Source organism: Maniola hyperantus, chromosome 25, assembly GCF_902806685.2.
Source record: "Maniola hyperantus chromosome 25, iAphHyp1.2, whole genome shotgun sequence".
Classification (NCBI taxonomy): domain Eukaryota; kingdom Metazoa; phylum Arthropoda; class Insecta; order Lepidoptera; family Nymphalidae; genus Maniola; species Maniola hyperantus.
In genome coordinates, this window is record NC_048560.1 from 5,951,762 (window position 1) to 5,978,657 (window position 26,896).

The window sequence follows — 26,896 nt, forward strand, 5'->3', positions numbered from 1 at the left end:
GAACTGTCACGTCTAATTTTGAATTTTTCGACCCTAGGCTATGCAAGTAGGTAATGGCTACTCTATGCTCGCTACTTCCAGAGACATATTACAATCTAGAATCTAATGATCTGAATGATCTCCTTGGATGAATGATTACCATCTCTATGAATGATTTCACACTTGGATGAATAAATCTCACAGATCTCACACCATCACATCACCATCGTGAGTGATCGTGAGCTCCGTGAGCAAAGAGTATAATAATTGAGGCTGACATTTGACAGTGACATTATGTTATTATCTCGTGTTATTATTATCTAAGGTTATTTTCATCTCTATGGTTATTATCACAGGTTATTATTATCCTATATATTATTGGTCTGTGGTTATTATCCTATGCACAGACCAATAACATGACCTATGCCACAGAGTACATTGAATATACGGGTTTCCTATGCTTTGAAAATAATACCTTTTGGCTCATGTGCTATTGTTATTTTGATAAAAATACTCAATTTTGTTATTTAAATGCCTTAAGAATACACAAAATATAACATAATGAAGCATAAAAGGTTTGAAGAGAACATATTGGTTGATGAAGCTTACACAAATTATGGAAGAGTTGATAAAAACGAGGACGCAAAGAAAGGGACTGGAATCGCCAAACATTTTGCAGAAACTTTGGAATATGGAGATAAAAAGAAATGGTATCAGCAGGTATACAACATTAAATCCGTCTACAGACTCGTTTTATTAGAAATTCTTATTACTTCAACGCGTAAATGTATCAACATATTCATAACCTCTCCCAATGTTTATCTTTTTTTCTTCTTTAAAAGGAGAAATTGACTGACTGATTTATCAACATACATCTGAAAAGCTAGGTAGATCTAGAAATAAGTCTTTAAGTCATAGAATATATAAGTTTCTAGGTCATAGGTAAGTAGGATTTGCATCTATGTCTCTACAATGCACAGTGTTTCATTTGACCAAAAAAATTTCCCTCTTCTGTTTTCAGTATTAATCGATTAAGGGATGCATTTTAAATGCACGAGTAGAACACCCACGTGTCAATTTCAAATACTTTTTTTTATAAAAAATGTTAAAGTTTGAGTGACCTTTTCATGAAAAAAAATTAAAAATATTCCTGAAACTTAACTATCCAAGATATTTATTTCCGATGATTTTAGGCTGATGAAACATCTTTAGGCGCATGTTTTCCACTTTTTAATTTTGGAAAATCACCTCTGGATACCGAGTAATTAATTTTTTTCAGATTTTCGTTTTCATTTTTTTTCTCCTTAAAAACTCAAAAGTGGGACTTGTGACTAGCACTAAAAGATAGCTCTTAATAAGGCCTATCACTGATAAAAAACCCACGTTACACTATTGCGGCCTTTGGGAGTAATTACACTTCAAAAAATTGTGTTAGGGTTGTCACTCTATTTGACCTTTTCTCGCTTTATTTTTGGACTATATTTTTCCGATATTACAATATTTTATCTCATTTAGAACCTAACTACTAAACATCGAAATATATGCATTTGCATGTTTGCATATGCAAATGCATATAAAGCTATTTTCATAGCGTTATTGCATATTTTAGTGCTTTTTCATTGATAGTGCATATTTCAGTATCATATTATATCGGAAAAGGTCCGTGGCAAATTAAATGCTGTTCCATATAAAAAGTTCCAGGTCTTGAAGGAATAAAGTAACTTAACGCATTTACAACATCACCGGTTAAACTGTGCATATAGAGGTCCAGTAACGTCAGTTGAGGTAGAGATAGCATTTTCAACCTACAAATTAATGTTAAATTTCAAACATCACAAGTTTCCTCTAGAATATCTGAAGTAAAAATTTTATTTTACCTACTTATATTATCAATGATGATGATGATGATGATCCATCGTATGATGATGAAGACTGCCCGCTATTTCTCGACAACTTATTTATTCATATCAATATTTATTCATACAAAAAGAAGTTAACCTTTAGCGACAACCCTATGTTGTATTATTTGACCTTAGAATAAAATGATATATTCCTCCCAAGGGCCGCAATAGTGGAACGTGGTTTTTTTATCAGTGATAGGCCTTATTAAGAGCTATCTTTTAGTGCTAGTCACAAGTCCCACTTTTGAGTTTTTAAGGAGAAAGAAAATGAAAACGAAAATCTGAAAAAAATTAATTACTCGGTATCCAGAGGTGATTTTCCAAAATTAAAAAGTGGAAAACATGCGCCCAAAGATGTTTCATCAGCCTAAAATCATCGGAAATAAATATCTTGGATAGTTAAGTTTCAGGAATATTTTTAATTTTTTTTCATGAAAAGGTCACTCAAACTTTAACATTTTTTATAAAAAAAAGTATTTGAAATTGACACGTGGGTGTTCTACTCGTGCATTTAAAATGCATCCCTTAATCGATTAATACTGAAAACAGAAGAGGGAAATTTTTTTGGTCAAATGAAACACTGTGCAATGTTTAGAAACACCACCTGATTGAAGCAGGAGTGGGCCAGCTAGATATTATGGAAAAAGTGGAATCGACTGACTGACAAGTCAACATAATATACAGCTCAAACTGCTGAATGAAGTTACACACATCAGCTATTTGTATTATATATGTTTAAAGGTTTAAACATCTATTTTTATTAAGTACTTAGTATTATTTTGCTTTTATTCAGGTGCCTGAAGAACCAACATCAGCTGCTATCAGCTTATCATCAGAAAAAGTTGAAGAGTTGAGGAAAGAAGCCAGCAGTGCATTGCATGGAGACACAATGGCTTATGAAACTAGTGAGCTATTTACAATAATAAAATTGTGATAACACTACTTAAATGACCATATGATGCATATATTTTGAGAATACACTTGCCATATTTGCTCTATTATATATATCTCAAAACAAATATTCATGAAACTTATTGAGAGACTTATTTTTATTTAAGCTTTAATAAATAAATAAAATAAAATAGGTACAATGGACATACTCCTTTAAGAGTATTATTTTCTTATTACATTGGTAAGAAAATGATGCAAATAGACAAACCTAGTTTAATTTTAAACTGTCAAACCTTGTGCCTTTAGGTGCCAGTCTTGGGCATAGTGTCTTTTGTATAGCACTAAAATTTGGAGTCTTTAATTTAAAATTCATTTTCCATCCTTCAACGTGATTGAACACATGATAATATTATTCATCATAAATCATGATCATCCCATAGTCAGCTCACTACAGAGCAGGGCGGGGTGATTACGTAAAACGTTGCAGCAGCGACAGTAACGAACGCGACAGCAATAGCAATGCGATAGTTCATTTGCTGTCTTTCGTCTTTTTCTTATTTTGCTTTGTGTCTATTGCTGTCTCTCTCTAGCCGCTGTCACGTGTGCCGTTTGACAGCAATGATCGCGAGATTTACGCCTGTCGCGAGATACGTAATCACCCAGCGGGTCTCCTTTCAGAGTGAGAAGGGTTTTGGTCATGATCTATCACGCTGGCCATGTGCGGATTGGTATAATTCACACACATTTGAGAATACATGATAATATTACTCTTGCAGAAACCAGCAAAAGTAGCTCATCAGATTACCAGTGGGCCAAAACACTATTGACTAAGGGTACAATTGGAGACAGAGTTGCAGCTGCCACTATATTAATACAGGTTCGGAGAAACCTCTAGCTTTTATATTAATCAATTAAAACACCTTTTTTCAAAATAAAACTATATTTATTCTGGTATGAATTATTAAGCAAAAGTGTGTCTGTTAGCTAGCTTTTCACAACACATCTGTTTAACCAATTTTCACGTAATTATAGTATAAATATAGCTAGTATCGTGGAGAAGGTTATAGGCTACCTTTCATCCCCGAAAATCAAAGAGATCCTACAGGATTACAAGTCTTATAGATGAAGTTAGGAGCATCATCTACTTTGTACAGAAAATAGCTTGCATCCTGGAGACAGACATAGACTATCTTTATACATCTTTATACTCAGAATTTTTAGTTCCCATAAAATTTTAAAAATTCTAAATTTCTGCTATTATCTAGTTTATAGTTATGTATATATAATTGATAATATTATAATTATTAAATAAATACTTACTTTTTAGGACAATCCAATATACAATTTGACAGCCCTAAGAAATTTAATAAACAGTGTGAAACCAGCTAAAAAGAAGGATGGAATTGTTATTATTGGTATGTGTAAAATAAAAATCACTACCCGTAATGCGAAAGTTTGTCCTTCAATCACGCCGCAACAGAACAATAGATTCATGTGATTTTTTTGTATAATCATCATCATCAACCGATAGACGTCCACTGCTGGACATAGGTCTCTTGTAGGGGCTTCCACATGCCACGATTTCTTGTATGAATATAGTTAAAGACCTCAAGAGTGGCATAGGCTAATTCCTGGAAAATCAAGGAGTTTTTTTATAAATAAATAAACTCCTAGCTAATAATTTTTAGAATACCATACTTTTACTAAACTTCTGCTGTCCGTCTGTCTGTCAGTGGGCTGTATCTCGTGAACTGTTGAGTTGAAATTTTTACAGAATGTATATTTCTGTATGTATTTATTGCAGCTACAACAAATAATAAAAATTTCAAAATGGCCACCATGAAAATTTAGATAAAATTAGTAATTACTAATCACTACCCATATTATAAATGCGAAAGTGTGTTTGTTTGTTGGTTTGTCCTTCAATCACGTCGCAACGGAACAACTAATCAACGTGATTTTTTGCTACTTTTAAAGGCTACTTTTAATCCTGAAAATCAAAGAGTTCCCACAGGATTTTTAAAAACTAAACCCACCAGAATAAAATCGCGGGCATCAGCTAGTAAGCTATACTTAAAAAAATATTTCAGATGCATTATCAGAGCTACTAATATCGGAACTGTTGATACCTGACGTGAAGCTGCGTACATTTGCACAGCATCCATTGGATAAACTGGACGAGATGACGTCTGGCAATAAACAGGCGAGACGGAATATACTCAAGCTGTGGTACTATGAAGACCAGCTCAAAGAGTTGTATGGAAGTAAGTGGAATAAGTCCAACGCTTTACTGTCACCAGTCTGTTCCTATGTCTGCTCTTAACTCCTCAACGGCACAACCGTTTTTGTAAATGATACGTCATTAGATTCGGCTAGATGGCGCGGTTTGCACTGCATCGTTTTCAGCCCACACATAAAATCCACCATATTTATTTTTTAAGGATTTTATGTACCCAGTCTAAGGGTGAGATCTATAGAGCACACTCTGACTTAGCTTAGACTTAGATTTTTTAACTCAATCTTCAGTCTGAGCAAAGTCAAAGTGCGCTCTATAGATCTCAGCCTAAATATTTCTTTTTTTACAGCTTATGTAGAAGCGTTAAACAAGTTTGCACACGACTCAGTAGATGCCAACAAAGAAAAATCTGTGAGCGCTATGTCCTACCTTTTAATGCATCATCCAGAAAGAGAAAAGGTAGTAGTATATAATATTATAGTAGCTAAAAAATAATCTATTAAAGCGAAAAGGTGACTGATAGATCAGTCAATCTATCAACGCACAGCTCAAACCATTGGATGGATCAGCTGAAAAAAAAACAATACAGCAGCTGTATGGCGCCATTTTCAAATGTAACTTTTTTTATCTTTTAGTTAGTTTTTAGGCAGTCGTCTGAAGAGTTGTTTGATCTCATTCCACCCTCCTTTTTCTACAACCGCACCGCAAACATTTTCTGCCTCACCACTTGCGTGTCTGGTGCAGTTCAACCACTCGTTGTGCCAGATCCTTTTTTCCAAGCACATGCAAACTGTGGAATCAACTCCCTTCGGCGGTGTTCCTGTTAGATTACTACACGGGGCTATTCAAGGGCCGGACCAACAAATTCCTGAACGGCCAGCAACGCATTGGTTGTTCCTCTGGTACTGCAAATGTTCATGGGCGGCGGTAATTACTTGACATCAGGTGACCCGCTCGTTTGCTCGCCATTTTTAGGGTTCCGTACCTCAAAAGGAAAAACGGAACCCTTATAGGATCACTTTGTTGTCTGTCTGTCTGTCGGTCTGTCAAGAAACCTACAGGGTACTTCCTGTCGACCTAGAATCATGTGGCAGGTAGGTAGGTCTTATAGCAGACATTCGGGGAAAAATCTGAAAACCGTGAATTTGTGGTTACATCACACACAAAAAAATTGAATTGTGGTCATGAACAAATAATAAGTATTTTTAATTTTCGAAGTAAGATAACTATATCAAGTGGGTATCATATGAAAGGTCTTTACCTGTGCATTGTAAAACATATTTTCAGTTATTTTTATGCAGCATTATCGTGCAAAATGTTGCAAAAATACGACTGTAGTACGGAACCCTCGTTGCGCGAGCCTGACTCGCACTTGGCCGGGGCTTTTTTAAAATTTCTTTTAATTACTTGTGTATTAGATGCTGTTAACAAACATAATAAACAAGCTGGGAGACCCGAGTCAAACGGTCGCATCTAAAGTGATATACCACCTGTGCCAGATCCTATACAATCATCCTAACATGAAAGCTGTTGTGCTTACCGAGATAGAAAAGATGCTGTTTAGGTAAGAGATTACTTGTTATACATGTCTCACCCGGCTTTACTCACGCGTTAGTCGACGTCAGCCCGACTAGTTTCGAACCCATCCTTTTTCAAAAGGAGTCAGTTCGCGCACGCGTCGCGGTTCAGACTGCGCGCCGCACGCGCCGCTGCCCACACAGCCCGTTGTGAGGGTGGCTGAGGTGTGGGGGGAGACAGCTGCAGATCGTCTTTTACAAGTACTTTTCTATAAATATTGTACCTAACTGTATAACTCCAAAATAGATAACACTGAATTTTTATTTATATTTCAGGTCAAATATTTCCCCTCGCGCTCAATACTATGGCGTGTGTTTTTTGAATCAGTTCTTCCTTGGAAAAGACGACAACAGAATTGCAGAGAATTTGATAAGAATATACTTCGCTTTCTTTAAAGCTTCCATTAAAAAGGTAATGTTTTATTTTACAGTGATCAAAAAGATTTTTCTTTTTAAAGAAAACTACCATTTAATTCATTGGGTTGTCCTTCAATCACGTCGCAATGGAGCAACGGGATGTGGTTTTTTTGCATGGGTATAGTTAAAGATCTGGAGGGTTACATAGGCTCCTTTTTATCCTGGAAAATCAAAGAGTTCCCATGAGAATTTTAAACCCGATATCCACACATAATCGCGGGCATCATCTAGTTTTTAATACATACATACTCCATACTATAATATTATAAATGCGAAAGTGTGTCTGTCTGTCTGTTCGTCTGTCTGTTTGTCAGTCTGCTAGCCTTTCACGGCTCATCTGTTCAACCGATTTTGACGAAATTTGGTACAGCGATAGCTTGCATCCCGGGAAAGGACATAGGCTACTTTTTATCCCGGAAAATTAAAGAGTTTAAAAATCTAAATCCACGCGGACGAAGTCGCGGGCATCATCTAGTCTGAAATATTCGGAAATGTTATTAGAATTCTTGTGAGAAATTCGCTGTGATTTGCTACTGAACTTTCTTAAACGAAAACTTTCATTCCTAGGGTGAAATTGACTCTCGCCTTATGTCGGCCATACTGACTGGAGTCAAACGCGCCTACCCGTTCGCCGACAAAGAGCGACTGGCCGAAACATCCAATCACGTGGATGCCATACATAAACTAGTGCATTTGGCCAGTCTCAACGTGGCTATACATGCTTTAGCACTTCTGTATCACATCAGTGACGCTTCCAAAGGAACTTCGGATAGGTAAGTTGCCTCTTCTATTATAGACTGGCTGACTAATATCAACCATTTGATGGACCAAGACTTACATATACAGACTGACAGACAAAGACTGACTGAGCTACAAAGACTGACTGAGCGACAAAGATCGAATGACCGAAACATCCAATCACGTCGATGCTATACATAAACTGGTACATTTAGCAAGTCTCAACGTGGCTATACATGCTTTAGCACTTCTGTATCACATCAGTGACGCTTCCAAAGGATCTTCGGATAGGTAAGTTGTAAACTGACCGACAATGTCCTTTGACCGTCAAAAGATCAACCTATTTTAAGCTAAAGGCAGAAAAGTAGGTTACATTTAACTAATTTTATAAGTTACTAGCTTATGCCCGCGACTTCGTCCGCGTGGACTACACAAATTTCAAACCCCTATTTCACCCCCTTAGGGATTGAATTTTCAAAAATCCTTTCTTAGCGGATGCCTACGTCATAATAGCTATCTGCATGCCAAATTTCAGCCCGATCCGTCCAGTAGTTTGGGCTGTGTGTTGATAGATCAGTCAGTCAGTCAGTCAGCCAGTCAGTCAGTCAGTCAGTCACCTTTTCCTTTTATATATATATATATATAGATATAGATTAAAATGTTCTCTCATATAAAGCTTGCACGTGGATATAGATCACAACGCGTAGAGGCTCATCGAGAGATTTAATCTTTATAATAACCTAACTGCAATATTAAGTTGATTAGGGCACAATTGCTATTGTAACCACTCAATCAAAATATCGACCTAAACACAAAAGTATTTAATAGTCGTTGAGTCTTGAGTCGGAGCAAGACTGGCTTAAAAACCTTCAAACACCCGTATTCATATAACTCGATTCAAGATAGCTCCCCCGCCACAGATCGCGTGACATCGGATGAGTCAAATATTGGGGCCGATTCTCTAGTACACAATCTCTAAACTAAACTAAATAAACAGGTCTAAATCTAGTGCTTTCCTTTTCCGCAAGCAACATTATGAAAGGGATAGCAATAGATTTAGACGTGATATTTTAGTTTAGTTTAGAGATTGTGTACAAAGGAATTAGCCACATTGTCTAATTCATTAAACTAACTTTAATAAGCTAACATTATTGTTATAGACCGACAGACTGACAGACAAATACACTAATTGATGCATTTAGTCAGTCTCAACGTGACTATACATGCTTTAGCACTTCTGTATCACATCAATACTACTGCAGTGCGGAACCCTCGGTGCGCGAGTCTCACTTGCACTTGGCCTGTTTTTCAGATACTACACCGCCCTATACCGGAAACTAACCAACGCGGAAATATTTAATACCACACACTCCGCTCTACTCTTCTCGCTCATTTACAAGTCTTTGAAGCAGGACAGCAATATCGATCGAGTGACGGCATTCATAAAGAGACTTCTACAGGTAAATATTCAATTCTTCCCACTAGAATACTGGGCGGTGTTCCCACTAGATTACAATTTAAATAAATAAATAAAATAAAATAACATGGGGCTACTGTAGGGGCGGACCAACAAATTCCTGAAACACCGGCAACGCATTGACGGTTCCTCTGGTGCTGCAAATGTTCACGCGGCAATCACTTAACATCAGGTGATCCGCCTGCTCGTTTCCTCGCTATTTTTATTTTTAAACAAAAAGTTCTACTCAAAAAAACTTTTATCAATAATTTTTTCAAACAAAACGCATAGTATAGGCCGTACAAAATGACTCTTCACACCCCATTTTTACTCTCATATCAAAAGTCTGGTTCACCTTTAACATAAGGACTATTGTGCGCCAGGGATCATTTTTAGAGTTCCGTACTTCAAAAGGGAACAAGAAATTCTTATAGAATCACTTTGTTGTCCGTGGTGTCTGTCAAGAAAACCTATAGAGCACTTCCCGTTGACCTAGAATCATAAAATTTGATAGGAACTAGGAAGGTAGGTCTTATAGCACAATTAAAGGAATAGATCCAAAAACCGTGAGTTTGTGGTTACGCCACAAAAAAAAAGTTAAAATATATTCTTGAACAAATAATTAGTATTTTCAATTTTCAAAGTAAGATAACTTTACTAAGTGCGATATTATGAAAAGACTTTACTTGTACATTCCTAAACAGATTTTATTTATTTTTATGCATAATAGTTTTTGATTTATCATGCAAAATGTCGTAAAAATACGACTGTAGTACGAAACCCTCAGTGCGCGAGTCTGGCTCACACTTGGTCGGTTATTTAACGCATTATATCTATCTTTACATTGGTACTGGTTTTGAGCACAATCTAATTTTAGAGTATTCGCATCCTTTTCTTACTAATGTATTATGAAAAGGACAGACGCAGTTTGACAGTTTTTTTTAGGTGGTAAAAACCCGTGGTTTTAGCGCACATTCGCGAGCCTACTGTTTAAATTTGTAGCTTGCACTAAAATTTTGAGTCTTTAAATGTAAAGTTCCTGTTCTGTCCCTTTTTAGCATTGTTAAAAAGAAAAGGATGCAGATACAGATACAGATACAGAAAGACAACGGAATCGGTGCCATTGGCCCCGATTCTCTAGTCTCTCTCTAAACTAAATTTAGAGTATCTGCATCCTTTTCTTTTTACTAATGCTAAAAAAGGAACGGAACATGACTTTCACATTTAAAGACTCTAAATTTTAGTGCACAATACAAATTTAAACAGTAGGTTCGCGAGTGCGTGCTAAAATCACGGGTTTTACCATCTAAAAAATAAATTTAGAAATGTCAAACTGCTTCTGTCCTTTTCATATTACAATAGTAAGAAGAGGGTGCGAATACTCTAAAATTAGGTTGTGCTTAGAATCGGTGCCAGTGGCACCGATTCTAAGCACAACCTATCTATCTAATAATACGACCCCCCGCCCGCTGGACCGATGACCTAAAGAAGGTGGTGGGGAGCGGTTGGATGAGGAAGGCGGAGGACTGTGTTTGGTGGCGCGCTCTTGGAAAGGCCTATGTCCAGCAGTGGACGCAAACAGGCTGATGAATTGGATTGGATTGGATCTATCTAATGTATGATTGTGTATCTACTTGCAGTTGTGTTGCTACATGAGTCCAGCGCAGGCGTGCGGGATGTTGTTCCTGATATCGCAAGTGTTAAAGAATAGCGACAAAAAGGACGCACTCAAACTGGTCTGGAGCAAAAACGAACTGAAAGAGGTACGCAACTATTTGAAAACTTATAAAACCATTGACAAAAATAAAGAAAGATATATAGAAAATCAATTCACACACAAACACACGCGTATTTTTAAATTTTGTATTCTTGTTCTTCTTCTCAATAGCTCAACGGTTAAGGAGCGGACTGGATTCCGAAAGGTCGGCGGTTCAAACCCCACCCCGGCTCGTTGGAAAGCCTGGAGCACCGCAGAGACGTTAGCTCTCTATGCGTGTTCTATCGCCCGTATAATGGGGAGTGCTCTGAAGAGCTTTTTGACCTCATTCCACCCTCTTTTTTCTACAACCGCACCGCGCGCCACTGTAAGGAATTTCACCCTCACCATCTGGGTGTCTGGTGCACTTCGACCGTCCGCTGCGCCAGATCCTTCTTTCCACGCACGTGCAAACTGTGGAACCAACTCCCATCGGCGGTGTTCCCACTAGATTATAACATGGGGTTATTCAAGGGGCGGACCAACAAATTCCTAAAAGGCCGGCAACGCATCGGCGGATCCTCTGGTGCTGCAAATGTTCATGGGCGGCGGTAATCACTTAACATCAGGTGACCCGCCTGCTCGCTTGCTCGCTATATCTATAAAAAAAAAAAAAAAACACCCGTTGCACTATTGTCGTACCCACTCCTAGCACAAGCTTTACGCTTAATTGGACGGGAAAGGGGAATATTAGTCATATTATTAACAAGGCTAATTTATAAAAAAAAATCGTCTACTCTTAACAAAGTGGTCGTGGCTATGAATTCTTCACTGCTGCTCGTGCGATCTTCCTCCAGCGACTTCTGTTGGTGGCATTACGTGCACACACGGAGACAGGTGTTTGTTGCGGATCGGATTAGTTGCGGAACGGCCACGTGGACGTGTGCCCTCCACTCGACCTTGTACCAGTCTTCCTTGTAATGTGCCCAAAGAACTTGCGGATTCGCAATTGTACTCGTGACGAAAGCCTTTGAGAAAGGAGACGTTTGTACGATGTGCGGTCCATTTTATTCTTAAGAGGCGTCTCCAGCACCACATTTCCAGAGCGTCGATCTTACGCCGCCGCGCCGGCCGGTTCGTCTTAGGGTCCACGTCTCAGCCGCGTATAGAAAGATCGGAAAGACTTTTTTTTTTTTTTTTTTTTTTAATAGATATAGCGAGCAAGCGAGCAGGCGGGTCACCTGATGTTAAGTGATTACCGCCGCCCATGAACATTTGCAGCACCAGAGGAGCCGCCGATGCGTTGCCGGCCTTTTAGGAATTTGTTGGTCCGCCCCTTGAATAACCCCATGTTATAATCTAGTGGGAACACCGCCGATGGGAGTTGGAAAGAAGAATATTTACAGTTTACAACAAGTTTGGTGCATTCATAAACTTCAAATAAGTTTTTCCGTACACCAGAGACTTAACATTACATTAGGCGAACTTTGGTACCTTTTGTAGTTTTTTTGTCGAGTAAGGCCGGATATTTTTAAGTTCCCACGAAATTTATATTTTCGAGCGAGTCGCGAGCGCTCGCTGGTATAAATACATTACTTTTATTGCAGGAAATTAAAGAAGATCCAGAAACACAGCAAAACACAGATGAAAATAAAGATGAATCTGGCAACACTCTAGCAGAAACAAATGACATAGAAGAGAAGATAGATAATGCTAAACAAAAGGTAGAAGAATCAGGAGAGGTGAAAGAAGAAGTAAAAGTAGAGTCGAAGAAGATTGATCTTCTGCACGGCGATAAGAGAGATCTGTTGATAGGTATTATATAATAACCCTTCTCACTCAATATGAGAGAGCCTCAATAGCTCAACTGGTAAAGGAGTGGACTGACACCGAAAGGTCGACGGTTCAAACCCCGCCCGTTGCACTATTGTTGTACCTACTCCTAGCACAAGCTTCACGCTTAGTTGGACAGGAAAGGGTCATTTAACATGGCTAATATTCTTTTAATAAAAATAAAAAATATTGATTCACCGTCTACAGTTCCTGAATCTCCATTGGGATGATACTTATGACAAAAATACAACGTTAGTTTTAGTATACGCATAACCTGAAAGTAGTTTGTTCAGAATCAGTAACAGAATCGATTGCAATCATTTTTACAACGGGTTATATTTTGACCAAAAAATAGTTTAAAATCCTGCAAGTTTGGACACCTAGTTGAATGACCGCATGCACCAGCTGATTCGAGCCGTGCAAGCGGGAGCGCGCATGCTAGCCATCTCGTTCGCTCATAGCCGCTGGCTTGGGGTGACAATGTTTTTGCAAGGATAACGACTCAACACAACAAGCTAATAACTTCGTAAATTTTCATAATATATTTTTGAAATTTTGTATATATATTCTTTATGTAAAAATATTCGACACGTGTTTCGGATTTTGCGTGAAATAAAACTAACGTTGAATATTATTTTTTAGGAACTATTAAATAGAGGGTCTTCCAAAACTCGTAAAATCCACGTCCGCTGTTAGCTTTAAGTTTGCTAACCATTTTAAATTATCGATTTAACTAACACAGTACGCCAAACTACGTCAAACGTTTATGACGTCACACGACCTCCCTGGAGCAGTGGTAAGCACTGTGGTCTTATTAGCGGGAGGTCCCGGGTTGGATTCCTGGCAGGTGTTTGGAATTTTATAATTTCAAAATTTCTGGTCTGGAGGGAGGCTTCGGCCGTGGCTAGTTACCATCCTACCAGCAAATCCGTGCCGTTCCAGAAATCTCGGAAGTAATTCACATACATACACCCTGAAACATCGCTCTCCTTTTTTGTACTTTTTTAGGGTTCCGTACCTCAAAAGGAAAAACGGATCCCTTATAGGATCACTTTGTTGTCTGTCTGTCTGTCAAGAAACCTACAGGGTACTTCCCGTTGACCTAGAATCATGAAATTTGGTAGGTAGGTAGGTAGATCTTATAGCTGACATTTGGGGAAAAATCTGAAAACCGTGAATTTAGGCTTACATCACACAAAAAAATTAAATTGTGGTCATGAACTAATAATTAGTATTTTCAATTTTCTAAGTAAATAACTATATCAAGTGGGGTATAATATGAAAGGTCTTCACCTGTGCATTCTAAAACAGATTTTTATTTATTTTTATGCATCATAGTTTTTGAATTATCCTGCAAAATGTCGGAAAAATACGACTGTAGTATGGAACCCTCATTGCGCGAGCCTGACTCGCACTTGGCCGGGTTTTTTTACTCTTTAACAAATTCCCAGATGACGACGAGGAAGAAGCATACGTGGACTTAAAGATCGATGAAGAAGGTAACGTAAAACCCAAAAAGCGACGTAGAGCGGCCGTCACGGGGTGGTACCACGCAAGAGTTGCACCCGACAAGATAGAGGATACGGAGGAGAAAGAAGCTACCGCCAAAATACAGCTCAAGAAGACCATCAATATGGATAGAGTAAGTATACACTGGCCGATTCTGTTGTCTTTCTCTAAACTTAGAGTATCTGCATCTTTTTCTTTTTAATATTGCTAAAACGGGACGGAACATGAATTTTACATTTAAAGACTCTAAGATCTCTTCAGAAGAAGAAGACTCTTCAGATGTACCTGCCTACTATTCACGTTACGTCTAGGTAGTTACTATTGTTTCTCACACTTTCGAGTTGTCGATGATTTTTTTTTAATTATTTCAAAACAAAAACATTGTTATTTTTTAAGTGTAACTCAAAATTTCGATAGTACTACTGAGGGCAAATCGTTCTGCCGCGGGAAGACCACCACTAAAACTTAAAAAAAACCGTGTAGGTGCTACCTAGTGGTTTTTTTTAGTTTTACTCCTGATCTTATTTACCTTAAATGTAGGAATAATTAAATAAATGTTTGTCTATCATAGGTAATATCGGAGTACAATCCCTACGCCCGAAACCCGGCATTTTCGGGCGCGCACTGCACAGCATATTTGGAGCTGTTGCCTTTGTCGAACCATTTCCATCCTAGTGTCAAGCTGTTTGCTCACAAATTGATACATGGTGAGTTTACTAGTATAAGTCCCGCAAATTGCTAATGCGTGTCATTTTAGTGACGTCAGCACTAGACTAAAGTTTCGAGGTGATGGTGTATTTTTATTTCGGCTGACGTCAAAATGACGTCATTTCGATGTTAATGAGACATGGTTCCAGCGCAATAGCAATTTGCGGGACTTATAAATAATTTATTTAATACGATGAAAATAATCATTATTATAAGCATGTAGTAGCCTAGTGGTATGTCAGGCGTCAGCCTCCTTACTCAACTAAATCATCATTCATCTATCACTAAATGTTAAGAGCGCACTCTGACTTTGCTTAGACTTAAGACATAGTTAAACGAGACAGAGCCTATATCTCTCACATAAATCTGTCGCGTTCGAACTCAATCTTAAGGCTGAGCTAAGTCAAAGTGCGCTTTATAGATTTCAGCCTTAGTGTTTATTTTATTTAAGTTTATTTTTCATTATATTTTATTTTACCACCAACAGTATCATACAAAAAAATTACATTGTTCAAATCCTAGGTGCCAAGTCTTTGTTAATAAACATTGGTCCAAACTGCATCGGTCTGACAACAACAACTTTATTTAGATTGTTGTTCTTGTTTCTAATTTAATTTAAGTACTGTATCTTGTGTTTTTTTTGTTTTAATAGTTTGTTTTGGGTTGCAATTCTATTGCCTGAAATTAAATTCATTTATTTATTACTAGCTTATGCTCGCGACTTCGTCCGCGTGGACTACACAAATTTCAAACCCCTATTTCACCCCCTTAGGAGTCGAATTTTCAGAAATCCTTTCTTAGCGGATGCCTACGTCATAATAGCTATCTGCATGCCAAATTTCAGCCCGATCCGTCCAGTAGTTTGAGCTGTACGTTGATAGATCAGTCAGTCAGTCAGTCAGTCACCTTTTCCTTTTATATATATTTAGATTTTATTTTATACCCACAGAGCAAATAATCCAATATAGCGGTGATCCGCTCAAGGACTTTGCGGGCATACGTTTCCTAGACCGCTTCGTTTTCAAAAACCCTAAAAAACGCACCGACAATCAAGTGGAAGGCGAACTGAAAAGGGTCAAGGGATCGCACCCTAAGTTTGCTATCAGAAAGAACTATATAGCCAGAGGTTAGTACCTATATAATCCACATCCATACTATTAATGTTATAAATGCTAGTGTGTCTGTCTATCTACCTGTCTGTCCGTTTAATCGATTTTATGGAAATAGCTTACATTCTGGGGATCGACATAGGCTCCTTTTTATTCTAGAAAAAACAAAGTTCCCAAGGGATTTTTTAAAGCTAAATCCACAGGGTTCCGTACCTCAAAAGGAAAAACTGAACCCTTATAGGATCACTTTGTTGTCTGTCTGTCTGTCTGTCTGTCAAGAAACCTACAGGGTACTTCCCGTTGACCTAGAATCATGAAAAACGGCAGGTAGGTAGGTCTTATAGCTGACATTTGGGGAAAAATCTGAAAAAAAATTTAATTGTGGTCATGAACTAATAATTAGTAAGTTTCAATTTCTAAGTAAGATAACTATATCAAGTGGGGTATCATATGAAAGGTCTTCACCTGTGCATTCTAAAACAGATTTTTATTTATTTTTATGTATCATAGTTTTTGAATTATCTTGCAAAATGTCGAATAAATACGACTGTAGTACGGAACCCTCATTGCGCGAGCCTGACTCGCACTTGGCCGTTTTTTTTAAAGAACATGCTAATAATGAATAATATTCTAAGCTAAGCTAATTCTATTCAAACTAAGCGTAGCTTGTGCTTGTAGTATCCGTCCGATCCGACAATAGTGCGACGGGTGAAGTTTGAACTGGCGACCTTTCGGAATTTAGTCCGCTCCTCAACCATTGAGCTATTGAAGCTGTATATATTATTATATACGAAAGTGTGTCTGTCTGTCCGTGCGATATTTTAACCTGTAAATCGGTTTTTTTTATAATGAACATATCCTGTTCAAAAAATTGCAGTAATGCCATTAGTGCCTAGCTTGAACTAAAAAAAGATTTAATTTATCAATTTTTCTAGGAATCAAGAGTGTATCAGTAAACTCATCCACTTATCTGAATCAAGACGTTAGGGGTGTTCCAGTTGACGAGAAATTTTTATACGAGTAAGTAAATAATATAAGGGAATCTCTTTAAGGAAGGTCCAACAGTGGACGTCCACAGGCTGATGATGATGATGATGAAATAATATAAGTTGTGGTAGCACAGTGGTTAGGACGTCCGCCTTCCAATCGGAGGTCGGGGGTTCGATCCCGGGCACGCACCTCTAACTTTTTGGAGTTATCTGCGTTTTTAAGTAATTAAAATATCACTTGCTTTAACGGTGAAGGAAAACATCGTGAAGAAATCGGCATGCCTGAGAGTTCTCCATAATGTTCTCAAAGGTGTGTGAAGTCTGCCAATCCGCAATTGGCCAGCGTGGTAGACTATGGCCAAAACCCTTCTCACTCTAAGAGGAGACCCGTGCTCTGTTGTGAGCCGGCGATGGGTTGATCATGATGATGAAGTAAATATTGCTGAAAGCTTGAAAAGCTGACTGACTGATTGACATGTCAAAAGTACGGTTCACCTTTAAAATAAGGACTAAAATCGTACTTTTGACATGACAATTGACACATAAAGTTAAAATGGCGCGTGAGAACTCATTTTGTACGCATAATATTTGTTTTAATGTTTTTCTGATTTTTCCCATAGTTTCCTTCAAAAACGTCGCCATGCCAATGATCCTGATGATGAAGAGAGCGATAAAGATTCCGTCACCAGCGAAGACTTCGAACAGTATCTCGACTCGTTCACAGGAACTAAGGCTGCGGAAGGTAAAAATATACCTTTTTAAGGTTCCGTATCTCTAGCGAAAAAAGAACTCTTATATATGATTACTTCGTTGACTGTCTGTCAAGACTCAAGACCCGTTGGCGGAATCAAAACCTATAGGGTACTTCCGGTTGACCTAGAATTATGAAATTTGACAGGTAGCAATTTCTTATAGCACAAGTAAATGGAAAAATCCGAAAACCGTGAAATTGTGGTTACATTACCAAAAAAAACCGGCCAAGTGCGAGTTCTAGACTATAAATCAAAAACTATAATGGGTAAAAATAAATGAAAATCTGTTTAAGAATGTACACGTGAAAACCTTTCATATGATACCCCACTTGGTATAGTTATCTATCTATCTATAGTTTCTATATCAAGCCAAAGAATCATATACCAGACTAGCTTATGCTCGCCACTTCGTCCGCGTGGACTACACAAATCTCAACCCCTATTTTGTCCCCTTAGGGTTTGTATTTTCAAAAATCCTTTCTTATCGGATGTCTACGTCATAATAGCTATCTGCATGCCAAATTTCAGCCCGATCCGTCCAGTAGTTTGAGCTGTGCGTTGATAGATCATTCAGTCACCTCTTTCTTTTATATATTTAGATAATACCCGCGACTTCGCGTCAGCCATCTGTCCAGTAGTTTTTGCGTGAAAGAGTAACTGTCATGCACACACACACACACACACACACACACACACACACACAAAACTTTCGCTTTTATAATATAAATAAAATAAATAAATAAATAAAAGTTTATTCAGCTCACAAAACAAGAAAAACGAAAAAAAAAGAAAACCAAATGTTACAAATTAAAAAAAAAATTAAAACTTAGAACTACGAGCTCACAGTACTAAAAACTAAAAATATATATTTCTCACTTTTCCTGTTGTTTTTGTTTTAGAATCTGACGAAGAATTAGATTATCTATCAGAACTGGCAGCGGCGAAACAGAAACGCCCCAGCAAAGGTGATAAGCAAAGTGATGACGAAATCGGTGACGGCGATGAGGAGGCTGATGATGATATTGGTGATGAAGGTAAGATCATTGTTAGATTAATAAATAAGTTCCATTAGTAACGTCCCAGCAAACATGATTAGCAAAACGGTGATGAACTAGGTGAAGATGATGATGATATTGGTGATGAAAGTAAAATAAACAAAGGCCCCAGCAAAAGTGATTAGGAAAGCGATGATGAACTGGGTGAAGGTGATGAGGCTGATGATGATATTGATGGAATTAGTGGTGATGAAGGTAAGATTATTGTTAGATTAATAAATAAGTTCCATTAGTAACTAACCCCCCCCCCCCCCTATTTTTTGATTTTCCGGGAGAAAAAGGAGTCTATGTCCTTCCCCGGGATGCAAGTTATCTCTACCAAATTTCGTCAAAATCGGTTGAACGGATGGGCCGTGAAAAGCTAGCAGACAGACACACAGATACACTTTCGCATTATAATATTAGCAAGGATTAGTACAGTAGTGTAGATGATATGATTGTTCACAGATGGAAGTGATGGCGATCTGGATATTTCTGGAGATGATGATGAACCGGTGTTGTCTGGTGATGAGGACGGTAAGTACAGTACCCGGTAAGAAATATTGTACATCGGCCTTTAGAAAGAGATAGTGGTTTCGGTAGAGCTTTGTCTCTGTCGTTGAGACCGACAAAACGTCACATAGGTATGAGTGATAGAAACAACGCTCTACGAAGCCGAAATCTCTCTCTAAAGGTCGTTGTACAATATTTCCTGCGGGCAACTAATGACTAATTGAAATAAATACTAGTTGACCCGCCCAGGCTTCGCTTGGGTGGAATTTATAAAATCGAGGTGGGTGTTGAATTTCCAAAAATCCTGAAACACGTATTAATTCTTCAAATACCAATTTTCATGCAAATAACTTGAAAAATGACAGACTTTCATACAAAAAACTTTCATCCCCTATTTAACCCCCTTGGTAATAGAATTTTCAAAAATTGTGAAATACGTATTTTTTTTATTTTTACCGAAAGCTTAAATACCAATTTTACTCGATGTAACTTCCAAAATGACGGACTTTCATACAAACTTCCATCCCCCATTTAACCCACTTAGAGGTGGAATTTAGAAAAATCCTTTCTTAGTGGATACTTACTCTTTACAAAGACCATACCCTCAAAATTTCATGTCTCTAGGACCAGCAGTTTAAGCTAAGCAGTGCGTTGATATAATATATCAGTCAGTCAGTCAGGACTTAGAATTTTATATTTACAGAAGATAAAATTAATAATATAATAATACATAATCTCTAAACTCAATTGACAGGTCAAAAAGTCATGCTACCCTTTTCTACAGGAAACATGTGAACAGGATAGCATTATTAAACATATTAATTTATTTTTAACAGAATTACTACTCGAAGATAGCGACGAGGATGAACAAATAGATGTGCCTGGCAAAAAGTCGGCTAATAAGAAGAATCAATTCAAACTTAAAGGTAAAAACCGGCCAAGTGCGAGACAGGCTCGCGCAACGAGGGTTCCATACTACAGTCGTATTTTTTCGACATTTTGCACAATAATTCAAAAACTATGATACATAAAAATAAACAAAAATCTGTTTTAGAATGCACAGGTGAAGACCTTTCATATGATACACCACTTGATATAGTTATCTTACTTCGAAAATTGAAAATACTTATTTCACATGAGTCATGACAAACACACTTACATACATTACCTCTTTATAATATTATAAGTATAGAGTATAGACTATAGATCATTTTTTTAAGAATATTAGCCATGTTTATCATGACTATATTCCCCTTTCCTCTCCAACTAAACGTAAAGCTTGTGCTAGGAGTAGGTACGACAATAGTGCAACGGGTGGGGTTAGAACCGGCGACCTTTCGGATGTCAGTCGGCTCCTTTAACCATTGAGCTATTGAGGCTCTAATATAGATTGGGTAGCAAATAATAACCAAGCTTATATTTTACAGGCAGCGATGACCTAGGCTCACTATTCGCATCAGCGGAACAGTTCTCTACCCTACTGGAAGAAACTGCGTCAAACAAACACCAAGGATCAAGCCAAGCGGTGTCAAACACTGACAACTCAAGCACCAAACAGCTCGCGTGGGAGGACAACAGGGATAGATGGATCAAAGGTTACAATAAAAAGATCCTTGGCCATAAAGGAAGTAACAGAAAATTTAAAAAGAGAAACTTTAAAGACAATCCAAACAAGATGGCGGATAGGAAGAAAGGCGGGAAGCGAAAAGGCGGTGACGCTAGCGGCGTTGGCGGGAAAAAGAGAAAACAAAAGTAACTATGTTGTAACTTGTATAATCATTATATAAATAAAAATGTTGACTTTATTTTTTTTTCTTTTTTTTCTTGGTACTTATAATAATACTAGCTTATTCCCGCGACTTCGTCCGCGTGGACTACACGAATTTCAAACCCCTTTAAGGGTTGAATTTTCAAAAATCCTTTCTTAGTGGATATCTACGTCATAATAGATATCTGCTCGCCAAATTTCACGCCAATTATCAGAGTCTTGCCTTGAGCCAGAGCCTTGAGGTCGGGAGTTCGATTCCGGGACGGAACTTTTCTTTTTTAACTTTTCGGAGTAAATATCACTTGCTTTAACCACAGAATATGTAATAGTACTAACGTGCTTTAACGGTGAAGGAAAACATCGCGAGGAAACCTGCATGCATTTTTATTTGCATTTATATTTTTACAAAGGGAACCCGTATTAAAATTTAAAAATTCATTTTATGTTCATCGATAGATGTTACACATTTGTTGGGTCACAAAAACTAAAAAGTCAAATAATTGTTTGTACCCATAGAACTATATATACTTTTCAACTTAATCGGTCCAGTACATTCCGAGCAAATTGGCTGACAGACAGAATAAATGGAGGCCTCATAGGATCGCTCGTATGTCTATACGAGCGATCCTATGAGGCCTCCATTTATTTCATTATTACGTATGGAACCCTAAAAATCTAACCTTAAAAAACGATTCCCGGCTCTATCAATTTGACCTTGACTTTCATGTTTAGCGCAGGCAAAGCGCGGGTGGCGCTGCCTACTCGATTTTATGTCTTCATTTAATTAAACGTCAGGCGAAAACCAACTCAAAAACTCCTTGCATAAGGTACACTTTCAATTGTATCGACACAAGTTTGACAGCTACTTAGTTGTACAGTCTACCTAACAAGTACTGTTTCAAACCGTTAATAAATGCGCAAGCAATTCTCATCTTGTATTTATGTAAACAACCTGTTGTGCGCAACAAATATTTATGGAACCTTTATATACTCTTTATATACGAATTACATAATATTTCTTAGGTTTGTTCATATTTTAAGGGCTAAATTACTGTGAAAATCAAGTTATTTTCCCTTTTTTTGACCACAAACGAGAAACGCACTAGCCCGACGCCAATCGTTTGTTTGTTGACATTAGTACGTCAAATAGTAGTCGCGTGAAACGCGTAGAGTGCCGCAACTCGTATTTAAAACGTAAAATAACTACACTTACACATTAAATAAACACATAGTGAGTGTAATCTTTTGTGTAGTTGATGCTAATAAACATATTTATGAATAACTAACCGCGTTTGTGAACAAACAAAAAGAGCGGGGAAAATCAGTGCCAGTGACGAATTATAGGTACTTCTATTTATAGCCAGACCTGTGACGCGATGTTTTCTTACATATAAACGTGTTGCGTCTCGTAAAAGGGATTCTTATTGGTATTTTCCAACGGAAATAACAACGTTTGTACTCTATTCTTTTATTACTTTTTAATTATTATCGCTTGATTGTTGCATAGAAAACCCAGCCGCCTAAACAAGTTTGACAGCTCACAGATACACACATACAAAGGACATTCGTTGCGCATGTGTGCACAAATCGAGCAGTGATTTGAAATTCTTGCGTTATCGATTAGTAAGATAATTTCAAGGGCACACATACAGTACCTTGGTAGGTCTGTACGTTGTTTTACGAAATTGATATGAGGATGCTCGAATATCATTCGAGTTAAATGATTACTGTTACTTTATTACTTACTTACTAACAAATAAAATGGAGTCCCCACAGATTAATTTGAAAGATAATGACGAAGCAACACGCAGCGTATCAACTACGAGTTCTAATCAGCTTTTTATGGCCGAAAGCTTTGATGTAACTGATGACACATTCCGTATGAGTTTAGACTACATTTCCGTTATTGGAGAAAATGTTACTATAGGAGACAGAGATCCATCTATAGACAGTGTAACTAACAATATGGTTACTGAACCACAAACTCCTTGCAATACTCCTTTAGAAGATGAAAAGACAAAAATAACGACTCCAATAAGGTTATTACCTGACTATAGTGATAAAGTAGAAGACAGAGATCTGTCTATTGATAATGTAACTAACAAAATGGTTGATATAACACAAACGCCTTGCAATACTCCTTTAGAGGGTGATATAACTACTACGCCGATGAAATTAATGCCTATTGATATTATAGGAGAAACAGAGCCATCTATTGATGACGATAATATAACTAATAAAATGTTGACTGAAACACAAACACCTTGCAATACTCCTCTAGAGGGTGATATAACTCTCACCCCGACAAACATGACAGCAACTAAGATAATGCCTATTAACATTGATATAGTAGAAGAAACAGATATATATATTGATAATGTAACTAAGAAAATGGTTACTGAAACACAAACACCTTGCAATACTCCTCTAGAGGGTGATATAACTCTCACCCCGACAAAAATGACAGCAACTAAGATAATGCCTATTAACATTGATATAGTAGAAGAAACAGATATATCTATTGATAATGTAACTAAGAAAATGGTTACTGAAACACAAACACCTTGCAATACTCATTTAGAGGGTGATATAACTTTTACGCCGACAAAAATGAGCACAGCAAAATTAATACCTATTAATACTGATACTGTAGACAAAATAGATCTATCTATTGATAATGTAACAGAAAAAAATTGTACTGAAACACAAACACCTAGCAATACTCCTATAGATGGTGTAGCCCTTACGCCAACAAAAATGACGACTCCAAAAAAGTTAATGTCGCCTATTGATACACCAAAACGCACAGATGAAGCACAGGGAAGCGCCTCCAAAACGCACACTTTACTAAAGTTATCATTAACTAAAAACAAGGATGACATATTTGTCAAACCCTCTCCAGTAGCAGAAGTAATGTCTCCAGCGAAGATGTTGCAATTCGAAGTCGATGTAGCGAAATGCCCCACCCCGACTATGAAGAGGGCGGCAATAGATTTCAACTTTTTCAACGAGAACAACTTTGAAGAATATTTCGTTGATGTGCCACAAGTTGAAGAGATAATTGAAGAAAAGGACGCAAAAGTTTTCAAAGAAACCCCAGTTATCGTCAAGGCGGACACCGTTCGGCATGAAATTGGATATGGTAAGTGAAAACTTTTTAATACTAATATGAAAATGAATGAGAATGAAAAAAATATGTACAGTAGGTGCGCCGAAAATAATCATGTACCTACCGGTCTACATCGACCTTTAGAAGTAGATAGCAGATTTATAGAGCACTCTGTCGTTGAGACCGACAAAACGTCATATAGGTAAGAGTGACAGAGACAACGCTCTACATAGCGAGATATTTTCGCGCGATACAAAAAGATTTCAGATTTCTGCACAGGTTTGTAGAGAGTAGAAGACCATGGTAGACAATATTACTGGCAAAGCCATGTAGCAACCAAAGGGGCATGGGTTTAATACAAACTGCCATACCCCTTCCAGGTTAGCCAGCTTCCATCTTAGACTGCATCATCACTTACCACCAGGTGAGATTGCAGTCAAGGGCTAACTTGTATCCGAATAAGAAAAACTACCTTTTACGAATGATTGAGTTGAGAAATCCATACTAATATTATAAATGCGAAATTGTGTATGTCTGTCTGTCTGCTAGCTTTTCACGGCCCATCCGTTCAACCGATTTTGATGAAATTCGGTACAGAGATAGCTTCCCGGGGAAGGACATAGGCTACTTCTTATCCCGGAAAATCAAAGAGCTCCCACGGGATTTTCAAAAACCGAAAACCACGCGGACGAAGTCTCGGGCAACATCTAGTAATTTAATAAATATTTGTATGTTGTACACAAAGAATAGAATAGGTATCATTTCTGAACAGGAAAAACCTCTTTTAATATTCATTACAATTTACGTAGGTATGTACATACGAAAATGTTTTCAAATGGGAATCTGTTTTGCTTCAAAGATTGGATAGTTGTCGACAATCTATAATGTTCACAGTTCGATAAATAAATCAGGCGTTGCAGTAGCGACAGCAACGCGACAACAGTAGCAATCCGACAGTTTATTTGCTGTCTCTCTTCTTCTTATTTTGCTTTGTGACTATTGCTGTCTCTCTCTAGCCGCTGTTACGTGTGACGTTTGACAGCAATGATTGCGAGATTTACGGGGATCGGGGAGTTCCCCCGATTGCCATCTCAACCTGTCGCGTACCTACTATAGGTACATAGGTACATACATTACAATCTTTTAGGTAGCTTGGATCTCTAATCTCTAACTAACGGTGAAGGAAAACATCGCGAGGAAACCTGCCTGCGAGTTCTCCATAATGTTCTCAAAGGTGTGTGAAGTCTGCCAATCCGCACTTGGCCAGCGTGGTTAGGGTAGACTATGGCCAAAAGTCAAAACCCCTTTTCACTCTGAGAGGAGACCCGTGCTCTGTAGTGAGCCGGTTACGGGTTGATCATGATGATGATATTTGATGCAGAGTTATATATATTTATCTATTACCTAGTCTACCTAGGTGACAGAATGTACGGCAAAGAATACTTATATTACCTAATCTAATTCCTTACTATACGAAGGAAACTGCTAGGCAAATAGGTACCTACTACTTAGTACAAGTTATTTATCGAGACAGCCTAGAAGTGTTAAGATAAACAAATGTCTGTTAGTAACACATAATAAAGCAATAATTGTTTGTCTATTAATAAAGATACGATAAGGTGAACCGGTCTAAGGCTACTCTTTTACAAATTAATTAAATTGCTCAATTGCACGACCAACACTATATTTGCATATCCTATTTGTATGTTTAGACTTTAGACCAAAGAATTTTTAAATACCTACTAATACTTATGTAAGTTATAAGAATTATTACTTCTAAATCCATGCTTCAGACTATGTTGTACTTACTATAACCTGTTAATTTAAGTTTAATATGACATTCTTACTGATAATCGAAACTATTTTATATTAACATACTTGTACCTACTTAATATTACTAAATTATTAACAAAGAAGAAACTAATTGACATTATAACTAGGGATTGCAATCCCGCAGCTCACTCAATCCCGCGGGATTGATATGCGGGATTGATCAATCCCGCGCGGGATCCGCGGGATCCCGCATATTTGAAATTATTCACAGTAGTTCAACTTTTTGCCCCGTTTGTATGTAAGATAAAGTATTAATTTTTTGATCTTATAGGGCTATAAGATCGAAAAATTAATACTTTATCTTATTTAAAATTATGTTATAAAATCGAATTGAAACTACAGGTTTTTGTTTCAAAAATCAAGTATAATTAATTAAACATGTCTTACATTATGTACGTATTATAACGCCACAGACCCGGCAACGTCGTGCTCGAGCCACACGCTTTCTTACGCAAAATTTCACGAATGTTTTAGCGGTAAAACATTTAAATTTGCGGGATCCGCGGATCCGCGTTTTGAAGGTGCGGGATCCAGCAGATTAATAAGTGGAGCGGGATCCCGCGGGAATGCCGGATCCCGTTTTGCGGGATTGCAATCCCTAATTATAACAAACTTAATTAATTAGTGCGATCAATAAATAAAAATAATTTCGATTCAAAATGAATGCCCTATATAATTACCTGATAAAATCTATTATAAAATAATGTAACACGTAGTTTGCATGTAATTGTATAATAATTATATATTTAGCATGTATGTATTGTTAATGTACCTAACTTTGCCATGCCCTAACGGGGCTTCATGTAACCATGAAAGCAAATGAATAAATAAATCATAAATCATAAATT

General features: G+C 37.5%; 2 protein-coding genes across 2 annotated transcripts in view; both read left to right on the top strand.

The window, feature by feature from the left end:
* The first annotated feature begins 418 nt into the window (after positions 1-418).
* On the top strand, positions 419-21,143 carry Noc1 (Nucleolar complex protein 1). Its single transcript, XM_034981729.2, has 21 exons — positions 419-699; positions 2,674-2,785; positions 3,548-3,648; positions 4,099-4,186; positions 4,862-5,035; positions 5,357-5,466; positions 6,426-6,571; positions 6,861-6,996; positions 7,569-7,774; positions 9,052-9,199; positions 10,836-10,958; positions 12,499-12,706; positions 14,176-14,366; positions 14,805-14,940; positions 15,891-16,067; positions 16,986-17,070; positions 17,660-17,781; positions 18,691-18,825; positions 19,294-19,362; positions 20,175-20,264; positions 20,766-21,143. The coding sequence occupies exons 1-21, from the start codon at positions 541-543 to the stop codon at positions 21,092-21,094; spliced, it is 3,045 nt and encodes a 1,014-aa protein (XP_034837620.1). The 5' UTR covers positions 419-540; the 3' UTR covers positions 21,095-21,143.
* Positions 21,144-22,241: 1,098 nt separating this feature from the next.
* Positions 22,242-26,896, top strand: part of LOC117994010 (ribosomal protein S6 kinase alpha-5-like) — a 126,221-nt gene continuing 121,566 nt past the window's right edge. The window contains exon 1 of the mRNA XM_034981890.2: positions 22,242-24,248. Coding sequence (XP_034837781.1) covers positions 22,868-24,248 — 1,381 coding nt within the window. The 5' untranslated portion in view covers positions 22,242-22,867. The remainder of the gene's footprint in view (positions 24,249-26,896) is intronic.

Coding starts and splice junctions, on each gene's coding strand:
- Noc1 (XM_034981729.2), top strand. CDS start 541: ATGAAGCATAAAAGGTTTGAAGAGAACATATTGGTTGATGAAGCTTAC. Junction 4,187..4,861: donor GGATGGAATTGTTATTATTG/GTATGTGTAAAA, acceptor AAAATATTTCAG/ATGCATTATCAGAGCTACTA. Junction 20,265..20,765: donor GAATCAATTCAAACTTAAAG/GTAAAAACCGGC, acceptor TATATTTTACAG/GCAGCGATGACCTAGGCTCA.